Consider the following 21,660-nt stretch of genomic DNA (forward strand, 5'->3'; position numbering starts at 1 on the left):
TGTGCTTGGTTTTAACATTACTTTATTCTTTCATGAGTTATTTACAAGTTTCTGACCACTTATAAAATGTGTTCAAAGTGCTGCCCATTGTGTTGGATTGTCAATGCAACCCTCTTTTCCCACTCTTCACAAACTGATAGCAACACTTCCGCTCCATTCTCCTGTGTCCCGTAGTGTGCGCGCACCCTCGTGCCCGGCCTTAAAGGGCCAGTGCGCGCACATAGGAAATCGTCATCATCATCAACTGCCACGATTTCCTGGTCTATAAGAAGGCCCCAGGCCTTCTGATCCTTGCCTGAGCATTGTTAGTTTTCCCAGTCTGTCTTGCAAATGGTCCCTTAGTGTTTCCCGTTCCAGTTGTTACCCGTGCCTTGTTCCCTGTTCCTGTTTCCCGTGCTGTGCCTTTAGTATCTAGTCGTGCCACGTCCTGTGTCATCTGCCACGTCCGGAGGAATCCGCCACATCCTGTGTCACCTGCCACGTCCAGAGGAATCCGCCACGTCCTGTGTCATCTGCCACGTCCGGAGGAATCCGCCACGTCTGGCACAACCTGCGGCACCTGTGTCATCCGCCACGTTTGGCGTTATCTGCTGCAACCATCTACATCAGTGCCAGAGCTGCAGCCACCGTCTGGACTATCCAGGTACCCTTGTGCGGGACATTGTATTTCTGGGGTTTCCTGTTCTTTGGCCAGCTGCCTCCCCGCTACGGCGGTTTGGCCTAGTGGGTCCACTAAGCCGCTTCGTGACATCTATATAATATATGAGTTTCACATTTTGAATTGAATTACTGAAATAAGTTAACAAATTAACTTTTTGATAATATTCTATTTCATTGAGAAGGACCTGTGTGTGTATGTATATATATATATATATATATATATATATATATGTACCTCAATGAAACGAACATTGGAATTAGGCATGTATTTATTTATTACGCTTGTGGATTAGACATGTATTTATTCATTTATCCATTACATTTGTGTATGCTATTTTTTTTTACCAATCTCATTTACTGACTTCATGCATATACCCTATCTTGTTTGTTTACCTGTTTTGTGCATATCTAGTGTACATGATTATCTCTCTTAAGTCGTCACATGGGTTATCCATCAGGTCACAGCCGATTCTAGCTTTTCCGCTGCCTGAAGCAAAAATTGAAATGGTGCCCCCCCAGATATTGATTGACATCCCCCTGGCTGTTCTACATCACTAGCAGTCTCACAAAAAAAAAAAAAAATCATTCCACCCATTATCTCGCTGCAAATCATACAGTGACTACAGTGCTGATTAGAGGCAGAATAAACATTTACATTAAATGACTCACAGGTGACGTCTCCATCCGGTCCAGACCTCTATGATGACGTCTCCCGGCCATGTCCCATTTCTGCAGTTTTTCACTTTTCAAACATTTTGGCACCTATAAACGAAGATAAAATTCTCATAGTGCCCCACACAACGCCCCTACATATAAGAGTGCCATACACTGAACTTCTAATTCTAATAGAACCATATACTGTGTCCCTGATTATAATTGCACCATACTTTGTGTCCCCCACACATACAGTGCCCCCTGTAGATAGTGGCCCCCATAGAGCACCCTGTATATAGTGCCCCCTGTAGACATTGCCCGATAGATGGTGCTCCACATATAGCCCCATGTAGATAATGGTTCACATATAGCCCCCACCCCTATAGATAGTGCTTTACATATAGCCCCCTCATACAGCCCCCACTGTAGATAGTGCTTCACATATAACCCCCACCCCCTGTAGATAGTGCTCCTCATATAGCCCCCACATACAGCCCCCCTGTAGGTAGTGCTTCACATATAGCCCCACCCCCCGTAGATAGTGCTCCACATATAGCCTCCCTGTAGATAGTGCTGTACATATAGCCCCCACCCCATTATAGATAGTGCTCCACATATAGCCCCACTTACAGCCCCCTGTAGATAGTGCTGCGCATATAGCCCCCACATACAGACCCCCCTGTAGATAGTGGCCCACATATAGCCCCTACCACATGTAGATAATATCTCCACATATAGCCTCCACATACAGCCCCCTGTAAATAGCGCTCCACAAATAGCCCCTCACACTTTTAACAGAAAAAAAAACTTTACATACTCAACTAAACTCGTTCCCGTCCTCTTGCAATGCAGAACTGCTTTCTTCTGAGCGGGTCTGCTGGGGCTGAACAACACAAGCGATGCAATGACATCATCGCACCGCTTGCATCGTTAAAAGGCGCTGAGTGGCAGGGCAAATGATTCTGCCTGGCAAATCAGCGCCTTTCAATGTTGCGTCGTTGAAAGGTGCTGATTGGCAGGCTCCCTTGCCCTATCAATCAACATCGCAAGTAGCGTGATGATGACATTGCGCCGCTTAAGTAATTGAAAGGCGCTAAATAGCCATTCAGCGCTTATGCATGTAATTGTATCTGTGTCCTATAGACGCAGGTACAATTATAATTCAGGAGGGGGTAGCGGCGGCTGGTTTCAGTGGCGCCACCGCCCCCTCTGAGAAGCAGCAGGCCGCCAACTGAGGCGAGATGCTCATCTCACCTCATGGATGTTACGGCCTTGCATCAGGGATAACCTGTTAAAGTTTAATAACGTCACCAACCTCTTCTATCTTGTGTTTATTTGTACATACTATAAATGCTCCTTGTGCATACTTGCTCTGTATATAGCCTGATGAATTCCAAAGTGCGGCATCGAAAAGCGTAGCCTAATAAATTGATCTATATGATTATTTGTCAATTGCATACTTTATATAGTTTGCAGAGCTACTGATATTCTTCAATCTTTTGTACTAAATCTTTGCATCAATCACTGCATATGTCTGCCCACTGGACTCATAAGCTTAGAATGAGTAGGAATTTAAATCAATAAATTATATTTAACCCCTTTGTGTACCTGGATGCAATGGCACGTCCTGGTGCAGGGTGTGATGTGTGGAGCGGGCTCACGCGCTGAGCCTGCTCCATACGCTGTGGGTGTTGGCTTTGTATTACAGTTGACACCCGGGATTAACAGCGAGGAAAAGCGATTGCGTTGTTCCTGGGCATTTGCCATTTAACCCCTTAAATGCTGCGACTGCAGAATCTGAGGCACTAAAAAGAGGTGGATAGCCCTCTCTGACAGCTAATCGGCCCCCACTGTGATACTGCAATGACGATAGTTGTCATGGCACCCCAGGGGCATAATGATGGATCCCAGATCTGCCTTCAACTTGCCTCTGTTAAAGAGGCTCTGTCACCAGATTTTGCAACCCCTATCTGCTATTGCAGCAGATCGGCGCTGCAATGTAGATAACAGTAACGTTTTTATTTTAAAAAAACGAGCATTTTTGGCCAAGTTATGAGCATTTTTGTATTTATGCAAATGAGGCTTGCTAAAGTCCAACTGGGCGTGTTTAAAGTAAAAGTCCAACTGGGCGTGTATTATGTGTGTTACATCTGGGCGTGTTTACTACTTTTACTAGCTGGGCGTTGTGTATAGAAGTATCATCCACTTCTCTTCAGAACGCCCAGCTTCTGGCAGTGCAGACACACAGAGTGTTCTCGAGAGATCACGCTGTGACGTCACTCACTTCCTGCCCCAGGTCCTGCATCGTGTCGGACGAGCAAGGACACATCGGCACCAGAGGCTACAGTTGATTCTGCAGCAGCATCGGCGTTTGCAGGTAAGTCGATGTAGCTACTTACCTGCAAACGCTGATGCTGCTGCAGAATCAACTGTAGCCTCTGGTGCCGATGTGGCCGACACGATGCAGGACCTGGGGCAGGAAGTAAGTGACGTCACAGCGTGATCTCTCGAGAACACGCTGTGTGTCTGCACTGCCAGAAGCTGGGTGTTAACGAACAGAAGTGGATGATGCTGATTCATCAGCATCATACACTCCCATTCCTAACGCCCAGCTAGTAAAAGTAGTAAACACGCCCAGATGTAAAACACATAATACACGCCCAGTTGTACTTTTAATGTAAACACGCCCAGTTGTACTTTTGCAAGCCTCATTTGCATAAATACAAAAATGGTCATAACTTGGCCAAAAATGCTCATTTTTTTAAAAATAAAAACGTTACTGTAATCTACATTGCAGCGCCTATCTGCTACAATAGCAGATAGGGGTTGCAAAATCTGGTGACAGAGCCTCTTTAAGCTGTGCCTCTGGAAGGGCTGAACAGAAGCCTGTAAATATGACAATATACTGCAATACATTAGTACAGCAGTGTATTGTACCAGCGATCTAACAATTGCTGATTCAAGTCCCCTAAGTTATTATCAGTAGTAAAACAATTTTTTTTTTAAAACAACAACAATTTTTCCTCTAAAGTAATGTAAAAATAAAAAAAATAAACAAAATTTGTATCATTGTATCTGTAAAAGTCTGATCTATTACAATATTGCATTATTTAACTTGCACGCCATAAAAACAAATAATTAAAATGCCAAAATCACATTTTTTTGGCCAACTTAGCTCTAAAAAATAGGAAAAAAAGTGATCAAAAAGTTGTATGTACCAAGAAATTGTACCAATAAAAACTAAAGATCGTCCCGCAAAAAATAAGCCCTCACTTTGCTCAATCGACAAAAAAAATAAAAAATAGTTATTTCTTTGTAAAAGTAGTAAAATATATATATAAAAAACTATATAAATTAGGTATCACCATAATTGTATTGAGCCGCAGAATAACGTTTTCGCTTTTACCGCAGGGTCAAAATCGTGAAAACGAAACCCCCAAAAAAAAGGAGGAATCACAGTTTTTCCAATTTCAGTCCGCAAAGAAATTGTTTGAAGTTTCCCAGTACATTTTATCGTACTTTAAATAGTGGAAATAGATACTACAAACACTCCCGCCAAAAAAATAAGCCCTCACACCAATCTATTGATGGAAAAATAAAAAGTTATGGCTCGTGGAAGGCGGGGAGTGAAAAACGAAAATGAAAAAACAAAAAATGTTGTTTTGAAAGGGTTAATCTTTTCTACAAAACTATAAAATCATCTTCCTAGCTCCTCCTGCTTTATAACATGCTGCCCACAGATATGACAGTGTCCTCAATGTGACAGGTTCACTTCCAATGTGCCTGTCCTGGTGACACATCCTCTGATGAAATGTAATGTGTGATGTGTTTGCAATAAAAACTTTTGTGAGTTTTGTAACAAAAAAAAAAAAGATTGTGTGCAATGTAGAGGACATAAAATCAAACAGTACTGATAAAAATTTAATTTGATGAATTATATCAGTAAAATTCAAGTCAGAACCAAGAACCAGAAAATGGATTCTATGGATATTCTTACAAAAAAAAGAACTCATATTAGAGTAGAAACTGTCATATCACTGATCACTGATGTGTTGCCCAATATTAGAAATCCTAAGCTTATCATTGGATTATTAATCAGTGTAGGGCAATGGAAAATAATGGATTCTCAGTTTATAGAAACACTGACTTTTTAGGCCCTAATGACCAAGCTATTTTATTCGTTTTTCTATAGTCGCATTCAAAGAGCTATAACTTTTTTATTTTTCCGTCAACATAGCTGTATGAGGACTTGTTTTTTGCGGGATTAGTTGTACTTTTTAATAGCACCATTTTAGGGTACATATAATTTTTTTATTAACTTGTATTAACTTTTTTTGGGGGGATTATAAAAAAAAACCTGAAATTCCACCATTGTTATATGTGTTTTAAATTGACGCCGTTCACTGTGCTGCATAAATAACATGTTACCTTTATTCTATGGGTCGGTACGATTACGGCGATACCACATATGTATAGGTTTTTTATGTTTTACGACTTTTGCACAATAAAAATACTTTTGAACTAACATTATTTGTTTTTGCATCGTCGCTTTCCAAGAGCCGTGATGTTTTTATTTTTCCATCAATATGGTGATTTTTTTAGCTTGTTTTTTGCGGGACGAGACGTAGTTTTGATTGGTACTGTTTTGGGGTGCATGGCACTTATTGATTCATTTTTATTATGACTTTTTTGGGGGGCAATGGGAAAAAATTGCAATTTCGCAATAGTTTTTTTGCATTTTTTTTTTTACGGTATTCACCTTGCGGTTTAAATTACATGTTAACTTTATTAATTGAGTCATTACGGTCGCGGCGATACCATATATGTGTACTTTTATTTATTTTTTTACACTTTTACTAAATAAAACCACTTTTATGGAAAAAACTGGTTATATTTATTTTTTTACTGTAATTTTTATTATTAATCTTTATTTCAAATGTATTACTTATTTTATTAGACCCACTAGGGGACTTTACTGTGCGATCTTCAGATCGCTGCTATAATGCATTGGTATACTTCGTATACCAGAGCATTATTGCCTGTCTGTGTAAATCTGACAGGCAATCTATTAGGACGTGCCTCCGGCACGTCCTAATAGGCATATGTCCAGGGCAGACTTGGGGGCTTTTATCAATCCCCCGGCTGCCAAGACACCCCATCGCGATTGCATTTGCGAGCCGCCGATGGGTGGCAGAGGGAGCGCACTCCCTCTGTAAACAAGTTAAATGCCGCGGTCGCTATTGACGGCGGCATTTAACATCCAACATCCGCGATCAAAGTTTACTTCGATCACAGGTGGTGGAGAGGAAGCCCAGCTGTCATCAGACAGCAGAGCCCCGGCTCCAGCCTGCATGGGACACCCATGCATGACTTAGACTGGGCCAACGTGAAAAGTCAACGGCCTAGCCTAAGGCCCCTTAGTGACCAACGTGAAAAGGCGTATTGGTGGTCACTAAGGGGTTAAGGACATCTGGCAAGCAGGGAGGGGCAATTAGAACCGCAGACCTTTAATCATAGGCCAACACCCAATAATCAATGATAAAATCAAAAGCTAAAACAAAAATAGGGAAAGCTCAATGGGATTTCATTAAAAATGTGATTTAATTCCATGAGCTGTGATAATATATAATATGCACTGAAATCAAACATAAATGTTTCTTGAGTTAATGAGACCTTCATTCTTTATTCAAACATACATTGTGCTGTCACATTTTATAAATGCTAGTATTAAAAGTATGCCATGTATGAAGGATGTTTTAATGAAAGGGCTGCACTCAAGGTAATATACAGCCAGAAATAATAAGCATTTGGACTGATCTATGGCATAGTTACTATATTTGAATGAAAATATACATTGAATTATGCAATATAACTTCAATGTAAATCTTTACATTACATTGACAGTAGGAATAATATGTGGAGAGCAAAGCATTCATTAATTATGGTGTGCACTAGAGAGGAGAGATAATTTGCATACTTTTCCCAGGGAGCTTTGCCCTAAAGTCTCCCAACCAGCTGGATCTCCACAAGGAGAATCAGTCCCTTCTGAGAACCAGAACACATGGCACAACAGCCAACCAGAACTCTACTCTGAAGAGAAGTAACAAAGGGTCTCTGGTTTGCTGATAGCCCAAGTCATATTTCCAGGCTATTTAGAGGGTTTGATATTGACTTACAGTGTTCTACCTATAGGTGGCACTAGAGACAGTTTTCTTATTTTTGTAGGACAGCTATTTTGCTGCCATATAAAATTTAAACAAACAAGCCAAAAATTATCACTTTCTTAATACTCACACTATAATTTATGGTTTACGCTTTAATGTCTGGGAAATATTCTATTTAAATATTAAAATATTCCGGTAATTTAAATAGATTGTCTTTGTTGGGTATTTTTTCTATCTTTAAAACATAAAACTACAGTATAGTACAACACAAACCTGCTGTATTTTTAAGTTTATTGTATCTATCAGCCAATGTAACAGCTGGTGGTGCAGGCTTCAATTATGCCATATGAGAAGATTTAGTAAGCGAGTTCTATGCAATGCAGAATAATGTTTTTGTGTAATAACAATTTATACTCATTAAATAGAATTTACCACACTGTAAAAGCGATTACTTACTTTCATATCGAATTAGAAAGCCAACATTAGAACGGCTATTATCAGTTGTGAATAGAAGATACATGTAATTTCCTGTGCTAATGAGAAATTGTGGTGCTTGTGTTCCATGATACTCTCCAATCAATGGTGAAGAATTGGCTGGGCCATCTCGTACTTCAAGAATATCATAGTTGACTTCAGTCTGAAATCTGAGTTAGGAATGTAATTAGATATTAGTCATGCATTTCTTAGTATTTTAATGTAATATATCTGCAACTCACAAACCAATTTACAATAACATATTGATGAACCAAAGGAGGATATTTTTTGGGCATCTTAAAATTAGGTTGCAATTATATCCTTACAAAGAAAAGAGAACTTCAGTACAAATGCATTAAATCTTGATTTTAATATTTGTATTAAAGAATGCCTAGTGGTTAAATTAACCTCTTCCCTCCGCAGTCATGTGGCAGATTTTAATTTTCTTTTTATCCTCCCCAGCTTCCAAAAGCCATAACTTCCATCTTTATGGCCGTATGAGAGCTTGTTTTTTGCGGGATGAGTTGTATTTTTTTTATGGCTCTATTTAATTGACCATATATTTTACTGGGACACTGGAAAAAATACCTTTGTAGGGTGGAATAGGAAAAAAAACTGTGATTCCTCCATAGTTTTTTGAGTTTCGTTTTTAGGACATTCACCGTGTGGTAAAAATAACGTCTGCGGGTCAATACGATTAGGGTGATAACAAACTTTTACCAAAAGTTTTTTTATGTTTTACTACTTTTACAAGGAAAAAACGAATTGTTAAAAAGAAAATTTGTTTTGTGTCTCCATATTCTGAGATTCATATTTTTTTTTATTTTTCTGTCGATTGAACGATGTGAGGGCAAGCTGTAGTTTCTATCAGTATCATTTTAGGGTACATGCAGCTTTTTGATAACTTTTTATTCCATTTTGTGTGGGAGATGAAGTGAGCAAAAAACAGCTTTTCTGGCGTTTTAATATTTTTTTTATGCCATTCACAGTCGGGTGAAATAGTGTTATATGGTAATAATTCAGGCTTTTACAGACAAAGCGATACCAGTTATGTTAATATTTTTATATTGCTTTTGGTGGAAAATGGGAAAAGGGAGTTTTTTTTAAACTTTTAATATTTCTATTTTTTTATATATATTAAAAAAAACGTAACTGTATTTAAAGGGGTTGTCCACTTTCAGCAAATTCACAATTTATTTTTAATTTACTTAAACGTTATACAATATTCCAATATACTTTCTGTATTAATTTCTCACAGTTTCAAGATCTCTGCTTGTTGTTATTCAGTAGGAACATTCATTGTTTACTTCCATAGGATAAAATTCACAGGTACACAGCTCGTTACAGTTATAGTATATGTGTCAGAGTTCTTTCTTCTAATGAGCTGTCCCCCTGCGTGTCCATCGCATGATTATGGACAGATTATTATCCCCTAGAAGCAAACAATGAATGTTCCTACTAAATAACAACAAGCAGAGATCTTAAAAAGACATGAGAAAGTAATACAGAAAGTAGATTGGAAAATTGTTTAACTTTTAACAAAAAATAACATTCATTTGCTCCAACCTTGGCTGGGTCAAAGAAGCCCTGGATTGCAGCTTTAGCTATGAAACAGCCGAAGACGGAGCAAGTTGAAGTGAGAGCTTCATACAATATGGCATACAATAAATCGATTTTATTTTTCATGTTGTCAGTTATTATTTTAATAGTTCACAACAAGTAAAAAAAAATATACATTATAATAGACTGACATATTATTGTGAAGATAAACCAATAAAATAGAATATAACATTAAATTTATAAGTTCATTTGTGTTGCAACAATGAAATGAGTGGTGGAAACTTGTATGAATTCAAGTACGTACTGTACAATAAAACGTTGACTTTAAATTATAACCTTGTAAAAAGCTTAAACCTTTTGTGACATGTTAAAAAATATTTTCTTGAAAAGTGACAACTTTTGAGCCAGTAGTATGCTCAGAGCAAGTGTCAGTTCACTTCCTCCACAACTGTTGACAATTTATACCATGATCACTATTTGGCAGATGAAAACAACTCGCACATTATGCAGCTACTCCCTTGGGAAAAGAAAATCTGACATTCCTGGTCTATTGTGTTTCATTATAGGAGGAAACTTTAGGATAAAAAGAATGCACAACTAAATTCAAGCACCACATTGTTTGGAAATTCTTGTGTCCTGATATGCCCTGTAACCCAGCAAACAGGTATTCAATAGGGTTTCAATATCGGAATCTTTAGGGCAAAGCCACACGTGGCGGAATTGCACTTGAATTCCGCTGCGGACACTCCGCAGCGTTAATCCGCAGCGGAGCCGTTTCTCCATTGACTTCCACTTCTATTTAGTAGGGTTCGTTTAGACGATGCGGAAAATTCCGCTGCGGAGCATAGGCTGCGGTGCGGAATTTGGTGTCCGCAGCATGCAATGGCTGTTGCAGAGTTGTGGCGGACTGGTTGCGGACTCATGGCGGAATTTCTCCATTGACTTCAATGGAGATTCTAAATTCCGCAATGAAGTCCGCAGCTGTCATGCACATGTTATGTGTGCTGCGGATGCGTCTTGCTTTTTTGACATGACATTTCTTCATTCTGGCTGGACCTATGTATTTCTAGGTCTACAGCCAGACTGAGGAAGTCAATGGGGCTCCCGTAATTACGGGAGCGTTGCTAGGAGACGTCAGTAAATACTCACTGTCCAGGGCGCTGAAAGAGTTAAGCGATCGGCAGTAACTGTTTCTGCACCATGGACAGTGAATACCGATCCCAATATACAGCAACCTGTAAAAAAATAGAAGTTCATACTTACCGAGAACTCCCTGCTTCTGTCTCCAGTCCGGCTTCCCAGGATGACGTTTCAGTCTAAATGACGGCTGCAGCCAATCACAGGCTGCAGCGGTCACATGGACTGACGCGTCATCCAGGGAGGTTGGGCTGGATGCCGAAAGAGGGACGCGTCACCAAGACAACGGCCGGTAAGTATGAAATTTGTTTACTTTCACTAGGGAAAGTGCTGTCCCTTCTCTCTATCCTGCACTGATAGAGAGGAGGGAAGCACTTTTACCGCAGTCAGCAGCAGCTAGTCCGCATCAATTTACTGCACATTTTGGGCAGATCCGCCGCAGAATCTGCAACGCAGATTCTGTGCGGCATTGATGCGGACAGTTGCGGAGGAAATCCGCCACGTGTGGGCATGCCCTCAAAGGGAAATCCAATCAAAAGAATGTTCTGATAAATATGTTACAGATTCACGTGAGAAGATCACATTGGTGAAGTTTGAGATCTCAGACTTTAACTCATTTCTAGAACAATAGAGCTCAATAGTTTACACCATGTCGCCACAGTTTTATCATTTCCGCTTTTTCCTCCCCGCCTTTCAAAAGCCATAACTGTCTTATTTTTCCATCGACATAGCCGTAGGAGGGCTTGTATTTTTGTGATATGTGTTGTAGTTTTAATTGCACCATTTAATGTACCATATAATTGTAAAGGAAACTGCAAAAATAATCTTTGTGGGGTGGAATTGGAAAAAAAACTGCGTATCTTCCTTTCTTTTTTTGGTTTAGTTGGTACCGGGTTTACCATTCGATAAAAATGACATGTTAACTTTATTCCGTGGGTCAATACAAATATGGCGATACCAAATGTATATATTTTTATTATGATGTACTTTTACAAAGAAAAATGAATTGAAAAAAAAAATCGCCATATTCTGGGAGCCATAACTTTTTTACTACAATCTTAAAGAGGCTCTGTCACCAGATTATAAGTGCCCTATCTCCTGCATAATCTGATCGACGCTGTAATGTAGATAACAACAGTGGTTTTCATTTTGAAAAACAATCATTTCTGAGGAAGTTATGAATAATTTTAGATTTATGCTAATGATTTTCGTAATGCCCAACTGGGCATTTTTGAACTTTTGACCAAGTGGGCGCTGTAAAGAGGAGTGTATGACACTGACCAATCAGCGTCATACACTTCTCTCCATTCATACTCAGCACAACATGATCTAGCGAGATCATGATGTGCTGTCACATACACCCACATTAACTTTACTGAAGTGTCTTGACAGTGAATAGACATCGCCTCCAGCCAGGACGCGATGTCTATTCACAATTCAGAGACTTCGGTAAAATTTGTGTGGGACTTAATCGCTGCACAGCTTGACCTCACGAGATCACGCTATGAATGACAGCAGTAGCGTGATCTTGCGAGATCATGCTGTGCAGCGATTAAGTCCCACACAAACTTTACCGAAGTGTCGAGATTGTGAATAGACATCGCGTTCTGGCTGGAGGTGATGTCTATTCACTCTCAAGAAACTTCAGTAAGGTTAATGTGGGTGTATGTGACAGCACAGCATGATCTCGCTAGATCACGCTGTGCTGAGTATGAATGGAGAGAAGTGTATGACGCTGATTGGTCAGTGTCATACACTTCTCTTTACAACGACCACTTGGTCAAAAGTAAAAAAACTCCCAGTTGGGCATTAAGAAAGTAATTAAAATAAATCTAAAATTGCTCATAACTTCCTCAAAAATGATAGTTTTTCAAAATAAAAAATAGTGTTGTTATCTACATTACAGCGCCAATCAGATTATATAGGAGATAGGGCACTTATAATGTGGTGACAGAGCCTCTTTAATGGAGCAGTTTTTGCAGGATGAGTTGTAGTTTTTTTGGTATTATTTTGTGGCACATACGACTTTTTGATCACTTTTTATTCCATTTGTTATTGGCTTTGACTAGAAGACAGCAATTCTGGTTTTGTGCATTTTTTCCTACGCCGTTCATCCGGCAGGTTAAAGAGGCTCTGTCACCAGATTCTCAAATCCCTATCTCCTATTGCGCTGCAATGTAGATAACAGTAACGGTTTTTTTTTTCGTTATGTCCAACTGGGCATGTATTGTTTTTAACTGGGTGTGTTTAGGTATATGACGCTGACCAATCAGTGACCAGTCAGCGTCATACACTCCTCTCCATTCATTTACACAGCAGAGATGTGCAGCCACATACACAGAGATTAACGTTAATCAAGTGTCCTGATAATGAATACACATGAAATCCAGCCTGGACGTCATGTGTATTCAGAATCCTGACACTTCTAAATCTTTTCTGTGAGATTCCAGCAAGCCACGCGTAATCTCGCGAGATTACGGATGTAAACGAGATTTTGTTTCCCTTGCTGGAAATCTCAAAGAAAAGATTCAGAAGTGTCAGGATTCTGAATACAAATGAAGTCCAGGCTGGATGATCATGTGTATTCATTATCAGGACACTTGATTAACGTTAATCTCTGTGTATGTGGCTGCACATCGCTGCTGTGTAAATGAATGAAGAGGAGTGTATGACGCTGACTGGTCACTGATTGGTCAGCGTCATACACGTAAACACGCCCAGTTAAATACACAATACACGCCCAGTTGGACATAACGAAAAAAAAACGCCCAGTTGTCCATTTCAAAGATCATTTGCATATATATAAAATAGCTCATAACTTGGCCAAAAATGAACGTTTTAAAAAAAAAAAAAAAAAAGTTACTGTTATCTACATTGCAGCGCCGATCACATGCAATCGGAGATAGTGATTTGAGAATCTGGTGACAGAGCCTCTTTAACTAACATATTTGAATAGTTCAGACTCTTACAGATGCAGCAATACCAATTATGTGTATTATTTTATTTATTTTTTACATTGCTTAAGGGGGGAAATGTTTTTTTTTTTACTTTTAATATTTTTTGTACATTCTTAAAAATTTTATTCAACCATTTATTTATTTTTTTACACGCCTAGGGGACTTACAAAAAAGCAATCATATGATTACCGGTACAATACACCACAATACCTATGGGCACTTGAACGAGCGATCGTTTAATCACTGGTACAATACACTGCAATACTTATGTATTGCAGTGCATTCTTCTATGTACCTCTGGCTGGGCATAATGGGAGCAGAAAGATGGTAGGCCTGGGAGCCCTTATTAGGCCCACAGGCTGCCATGACAACCATCGGCACCCCACAATCGCATTGCCGGGTGGCCGATGGGCTGATGGAGGGGGCCAAACTTTTATAATGGTTTAGATGTTGCAGTCTAAGTGGTTAAATGGCCAGGAACAAAGTTATCTCCGATCTTGGCCGTTGCAATGAAGTGTCTGCTGTAACATACAGCCAACACCTGCTTAATTGGAGGCGGGCTCTGCCCTTGAGCCCACTCTATACTCCCCCTTGACAACTGTGATGAACAGTTACATCCCATGTTACCAATGGGTTAAAGCGACTGTCCAGTCCTCTAACTGATCAGTCATTATGGGCCTCTCATAGGCTGGGTTAATATCTGGTGAGGCTAAAGAAATAAAAATAACAATGCTCAACTAGGCTCCATTTACCCTGTGGCCCCAACCTGCTCCTTCAGAATCAATTGAGCGGGCAGGTTCACTTTGATTGTGCTGATACAGTGCCTATTACAGGCATCAGGACAGACTTAGACTACCCATTCTCTCCATATTGCTACTGGAGCCGTAGTCTGAAGTCACACCAACATTTGTCACCATGACTACAGTCACTCGCCCGATCCTAGTCAAAAATAGATAATTAGAGCTAATTAGTCCTTTTATGATATCTAAAGTTAGGGTATGTTCACACGGCGGGGGTCCGTAACGGCTGAAATTACGGGGATGTTTCAGCCTGAAAACATCCCCGTAATTTCAGCCGTACCGGCATGTGCAGGCGCTTGAACGCCGCGTCAATTACGGCCGTAATTAGCGCTGCTATTCATTGGAGTCAATGAATAGCGGCTCCAATTACGGCCAAAGAAGTGACAGGTCACTTCTTTGACGCGGGCGTCTATTTGCGCGCCGTCATTTGACAGCGGCGCGTAAATATACGCCTCGTGTGAACAGACAAACGTCTGCCCATTGCTTTCAATGGGCAGATGTTTGTCAGCGCTATTGAGGCGCTATTTTCGGGCGTAATTCGGGGCAAAAATGCCCGATTTACGTCCGTAAATAGGCCGTGTGAACATACCCTTACTGTCACAGCAGATTTCCAGTAAAAAAAAAATTCGGAGCAGTCAAATCTACAGTATAGAGCTGACATTTTCAAATCAGTGGTGGTCCATTATTACAGACTTCACTAATGTGATTCTGAATTTTACAGTATTTAGCAAAACTTTGTTTTCTTTTATAATTGTCTAACCCTAATAATGATGGTTATTGGTAAAATTGAGGCAAATTGATACAATGGGGGATTTTCCAGGACTTTAAAACATACAAATTTGGGTACAACATTGCAAAATAACAAATTTTGCCATACACTTACATTACCATTCCCCTTCACTAGTCCTTTGCCTTTTCAACCACTGTTGTGACAACATTATGGACATCTCCACTGCAGCTAACGATTGATCGCCATGATGACTTGACGTGTTATCACTCTGAACGACACATCAGCATTCATGGAGGGGCAACAGGAGTGGTGGAGGACCATCCGTGGTCTTGTGGTCACACATTTTTTAATCCAGGAAAACCCCTTTAAAGGGGTTGTCCAGGAAAAAATCTATTCTAAAAAGTATCCCCAGCCTTGGTTTGCCTTCCCTAATACCCCCTATTAAACTTCTAACCAGTTTCTGTTTGATCTCCATCGTTACTGCTGCTCTTTCTGTTTGTTTACATCCCTTGCTATCTGTTTCCTGTCTTGTACCCCACCATACCCATGATAAACCTGCTGCATCTGAGGAGACAGTTGCATCCCCCCTTCCTCCAAAGCATCGCAGCTATTTGCATACTGCCACGCCCCTCTATGTTCACAGGGTCCTTCCCTGCTCTAATTACTAATTCCAGGCAGCTCCCTCCCTGCACTCTATCTTACACACAATAATCATCATTATCCTTTGTGCCTCCATCTATCACTGATCTAAGTACAGGCAGTTATCTCCCTCCCACGCCCCTTTCACAGCCTGATAAATGTAAGTCTGCCCACTCCACCCATGTCAGACATCTTTGTACACACAATCCAGTCAGAACATTTTCTTCACCTGCTGCTGGATCTGTTCCAAGAGATCCTGTATTAGGCCCTATTCACACTGAGTTTTTTTACTGGCAGAAAATTCTGCCCAAAATTCTGTCTTGAATTTTGGGGAAGATTTTGACCTGCCTGCACGTCGTTTGCCACGTTTTTTTCCCGCAGCCATTGAGGGAAGAAGAAGCAACATGCCCTATATTGGGGCGTTTACTCCTCTGACTTCATGGCAAACGGCGTGCAGGCAGATCAAAATCTGCCTCAAAATTCAAGCGGAATTTTGAGGCAGAAATTTCTGCCTGCAAAAAAACTCAGTGTGACCAGGGCCTTACAGTGAAGCAACACCAAACACTACACCAAACAATGATAAAACTTTTATTTTTTTACATAATTTACTATAAATGTATGTAAGGCCCCATGTACATGGCCGAAAATCCACGGGAGAATTTCGGCAGCATTCATTTCTATGGGCCCATGCACACGACCGTGGTTTCCATGGTCCGTGCATGGCCCACGAGCCTGGACCGCAGAAAGAACGGGCATGTCTTATTACGGCCGTGTTCTGCAATCTAGGCTCATAGAAAATAATGGACGCGGCCATGTGCACGGCCCGCGATTTGCGGGCAGCTCGCGGGTGACACTCCGCGGCCGGCCGACCCGAAAATCACGGCCGTGCACATGGCTACAGTCGTGTGCATGAGGCCTTAGTATGTCTCACTAGTATTTACTATATATCTATATATATATATATATATACATACAGATCAAGCAATATAACCACATCCTGTTATTGATATGTATAAATATATATATATATATATATATATATATATATATATATATATATTTGTGTGTGCGCATATATATATTTACGGTGAGTGCGGCCCTATTTCCTCCTTCATTCATTTTGATATATATATATATATATATGTGTGTATGTATATATATATATATATATATATGTGTGTGTGTGTATATATAGAAATATATATGTGTGTGTGTATATATATACATATATATATGTATATATATATATATATATATATATATATATATGTGTGTATATATATATATATATATATATATACATAGGAGGGGGCGTGTTAGAGGAGAGACAAGGCGGCCAGGCAGCGCAGGAACTACAAGTGTGAAAAAGGATGAAAAGGGATGGACGACGAGATTGTCGGAGGAGGGGGCGTGTTAGAGGAGAGACAAGGCGGCCAGGCAGCGCAGAAAATCCTAGAGTGAAGGAAGAGGAGGTGTGGACGACGAGAAAGGAGGAGGGGGGGGGGCGTGTTCTATGATTGATGTCGCTCTGTGTCTTTGCTAAGACAGCACTAACGACTGTGTAGAGACACGGCGCGTTATCAACTACCCTTAGGCTCTATTCACACGACAGGGTCCGAGTGTCGGCCGATTTTGACCTTTTTTGCATCCGTTATTTCCTTATACACGCTGCTCTCTGTATATAATGCCTCACACTACCCTCTGTAGATAATGCCACAAACTACCTTCTATAGATACTGCCACAGCCCCATGTAGGTAATGCCACACAGCCCCCCTTGTAGGTAGTGCCACACAGACCCCCTTGTAGGTAGTGCCACACAGCCCCCTGTATGTAATGCCACACAGCCCCCCTGTAGGTAATGCCACACAGCCCCCTGAAAGCAATGCCACACAGCCCCCCTGTAGGTAATGCCACACAGCACCCCTGTAAGCAATGTCACACAGCCCCACTGTAGGTAATGCCACACAGCTTTGACTAAATCAATAGCGCAGTCGACTGTGCTATTGGTTGCGTCAAGAACAACGGAACCCTGTCACAGCGGTGACAAGCGGAAACCTTTAGCAATATTTCTTTCACCATGGACATTAATGGCGAGGCAAACGGAAACTGAGGTTTCAGTTTGCCATTCCGTTGAGGGGATACACAACAGAAACGTCCTACGGAACCCCTCAACGGAAGGGCAGCGGTGATGTGAACACAGCCTAACACATATGGTAGGCTTAGATACAGAGCCCAAGTGCATGTGTGATACGGTTTGTTGGACCTAAGCCTATATCTAAGCCTAAGGTAAGCTTAGATATAGGGTCCAGCAGACAGTAATCTTATACAGTATAAGATTACTGTCTGTGGGGTTCTGTATCTAAGCCTACTACAAGGTAGGCGTAAAAGGTGTTGTCCATTCCCTAAACATTGATGGGCTATCCACAGGATAGGCCATCAATAGCTGATGGGTGGGTGTCTGACTCCCGGGACCCCCCGCAATCAGCTGGTTTGAAGGGGGTGCAGCGCTCGTACAAGCACTGCTACCCCTTTATTTTCCTTACTTCCACATTACATAGTTACATAGTTACATAGTTAGTACGGCTGAAAAAAGACACATGTCCATCAAGTTCAACCAAGGGACAGGAAAAGGGAAGGGAAAAATTTCTACACATAGGAGCTAATACTTTTTTGTTCTAGGAAATTATCTAACCCTTTTTTAAAGCCATCTACTGTCCCTGCTGTGACCAACTCCTGCGGTAGGCTATTCCATAGATTCACAGTTCTCACAGTAAAGAAGGCTTGTCGCCTCTGCAGGTTGAACATTTTTTTCTCCAGACGGAGGGAGTGCCCCCTTGTTTTTTGAGGGGGTTTTACAAGGAACAGGATATCACCATATTTTTTGTATGTGCCATTAATATATTTATATAAATTAATCATGTCCCCCCTTAGTCGTCTTTTTTCAAGACTAAATAGGTTTAATTCTTTTAATCCTTCCTCATAACTTAGATTATCCATGCCCCTTATTAGCTTTGTTGCTCTTCTTTTATTTTTTCCAACTCCAGGGCATCCTTTCTATGAACTGGAACCCAGAACTGAACTGCATATTCTAGATGAGGCCTCACTAATGCTTTGTAAAGTGGCAATATTACATCCCTGTCCCGCGAGTCCATGCCTCTTTTCATACACGACAATATCCTGCTGGCCTTTGAAGCAGCTAATTGACACTGCATGCTGTTATTTAGTTTATGATTTACACCCAGATCGTTCTCAACAAGTGACTCCCCCAGTGTAGCTGCCCCTAGGACATATGATGCATGCAGGTTGTTGGTACCCAGGTGCATAACTTTACATTTATCTACATTAAACTTCATTTTCCAACTGGATGCCCAAACACTAAGTTTGTTTAAATCCGCTTGCAATTCACGAACATCTTCCATAGACTGAACTATATTACATAGCTTGGTGTCATCTGTAGAAATAGTGCTATTAATCCCATCCTCTATATCATTAATAAATAAGTTGAATAATAGTGGTCCCAGCACTGAACCCTGGGGTACACCACTTATTACCGGGGACCATTCAGAGTAGGAATCATTGACCACAACTCTCTGGATACGGTCCTTGAGCCAATTGTCAATCCAATTACAAACTATATTTTCTAAACCTATAGTCCTTAATTTACCCATTAGACGTCTATGAGGGACAGTGTCAAATGCCTTTGCAAAGTCCAAAAACATTATATCCACAGCGGCCCCTCTATCTAGGCTTCTGCTCACCTTTTCATAAAAACAGATCAGGTTGGTTTGACAACTTCTGTCCTTAGTAAAACCGTGCTGGCTGTCACTTATAATACTATTTTTTGTCACATAATCCTGTATATAGTCCCTCAATAGCCCCTCAAATATTTTCCCCACAATGGATGTTAAGCTTACTGGTCTATAATTACCCAGGGAAGACCTAGAGCCCTTTTTGAAAATAGGCACCATATTTGCCCTGCGCCAGTCCCTTGGCACTATACCAGTCACTAGAGAATCTCTGAATATTATGAAAAGGGGGACAGAAATAACTGAACTAAGCTCTTTAAGAATTCTAGGGTGTATCCCATCTGGTCCCGGGGCCTTGTGCACATTTATTTTATTTAATTTAGCTTGGACCATATCTACATTCATCCAATTCAGTATATCAACTGATAAATTAACAGCACTGGCACCGGCTACATCAGCTGCTCTTTCTTCTGTTGTATATACAGAGCTGAAGAACCCATTTAGTAACTCTGCCTTCTCTTGATCCCCTGTGACCAACTCCCCATTACCACTATCAAGGGGTCCTACATGTTCAGACTTTGACTTTTTTGCATTTATATACTTGAAGAATTTTTGGGGATTTGTTTTACTATCCTTGGCCACCTGCCTTTCATTTTGTATTTTTGCTAATTTTATTACATTTTTACAGATTTTATTAAGCTCTTTATATTTTACAAAGGCTACAGATGTGCCCTCAGATTTGTATTTTTTAAATGCCCTTTTTTGTCATGTATTGCCCGTTTCACAGAAGGTGTAAGCCATGTGGGGTTTAATTTTAGTCGTTTATACTTGTTACCTATAGGAATAGATTTTGCACTATAATTACCCAAAGTAGATTTGAAAATATCCCATTTATCATTTGTCCCATTATTTAACAGTAGTTCTTCCCAGTCTATATCCTGAATTGAAGCCCTCATCCTGGGGAAATTGGCTTTCTTAAAATTAAATGTTTTTGCCCTCCCAGCCTGTGTTTGTTTTTTACAGTATAGGTAAAATGTAACTATATTGTGATCACTGTTACCAAGGTTTTCACGAACATTGACATTCCTAACAAGATCTGCATTATTAGAAATGACCAGATCCAACAGAGCTTCACCTCTAGTCGAGTCTTCCACAAACTGGCCCATAAAATTTTCCTGCAACAGGTTGAGGAAATGTCTCCCCTTTGCGTTGAAGCCGAACCATGACACCAATTAATATCCCGGAAATTAAAATCTCCCATTATTACTACTGTACCAGCCTGTGCAGTCCGCTCCATCTGTTTATATAGCTGACCTTCCATCTCCTCAATTATATTGGAAGGTCTATAGAGTACACCAAAATTAATTTTTTCAGTGTTTACCTCCCTTTCAAGTTCCACCCACAAGGTTTCAACCTCCTCACAGTCTTCACCCACAATTGTCTCTTTCACACTCGCCTTCATATCACTTCTCACATAAAGACATACACCACCATCTTTCCTATTTGTCCTGTCTTTCCGAAACAGTGTAAAACCCTGTAGATTTACAGCCCAGTCATGTGAAGAGTCCAGCCATGTTTCAGCAACACCAACTATATCTATATTTTCTTCTAGTATCAAGGCCTCCAGCTCCCCCATTTTGCTTGCTAGACTTCTGCCATTTGTGAACATGCCTTTCAGTTTTTCACTTTTATTATCAGAAATGTGATTTGACATTATTTGGGCTTTTTTATTTACACTGCTGTTTTGTAACAAAAGGATCTCCTTATCCTGTTGTCTAGTCCTCTCCCCACAGTCTGTTTCTCCCCCCACCAATATAGTCTGACCGCTCTCTAACCTATCTACCCCTTTATTTTCTACATTGACCTCCCTCCTCAGCCCTAGTTTAAATACTCCACCACCCCAGCTGGAATTCTCTCCCCCAGCACAGCGGACCCCCTTCCATTTAGGTGCAAATCATCTGCAGAATACAGTTTGTACCCCAATGAAAAGTCAGCCCAGTGCTCTAGGAACCCAAAGCCTTCTCATCTACACCAAGACTTCAGCCATGCATTTAACTCCCTGAGCTCCCGCTGTCTTTCCTATGATGCGCATGGCACAGGCAGTATTCCTGAGAATGCTTCCTTGGAGGTCCTTCCCT

General features: G+C 40.6%; 1 protein-coding gene across 1 annotated transcript in view; it reads right to left on the bottom strand.

Annotated features, from left to right (window-relative positions):
* The window catches only part of CSMD1 (CUB and Sushi multiple domains 1), a 1,675,903-nt gene that overhangs the window by 433,894 nt on the left and 1,220,349 nt on the right, over positions 1-21,660 (bottom strand). The window contains exon 17 of the mRNA XM_075861938.1: positions 7,935-8,122. Within this exon, the coding sequence (XP_075718053.1) occupies positions 7,935-8,122 (188 nt within the window). The remainder of the gene's footprint in view (positions 1-7,934; positions 8,123-21,660) is intronic.

This window comes from Rhinoderma darwinii, chromosome 4 (genome assembly GCF_050947455.1).
Source record: "Rhinoderma darwinii isolate aRhiDar2 chromosome 4, aRhiDar2.hap1, whole genome shotgun sequence".
Classification (NCBI taxonomy): domain Eukaryota; kingdom Metazoa; phylum Chordata; class Amphibia; order Anura; family Rhinodermatidae; genus Rhinoderma; species Rhinoderma darwinii.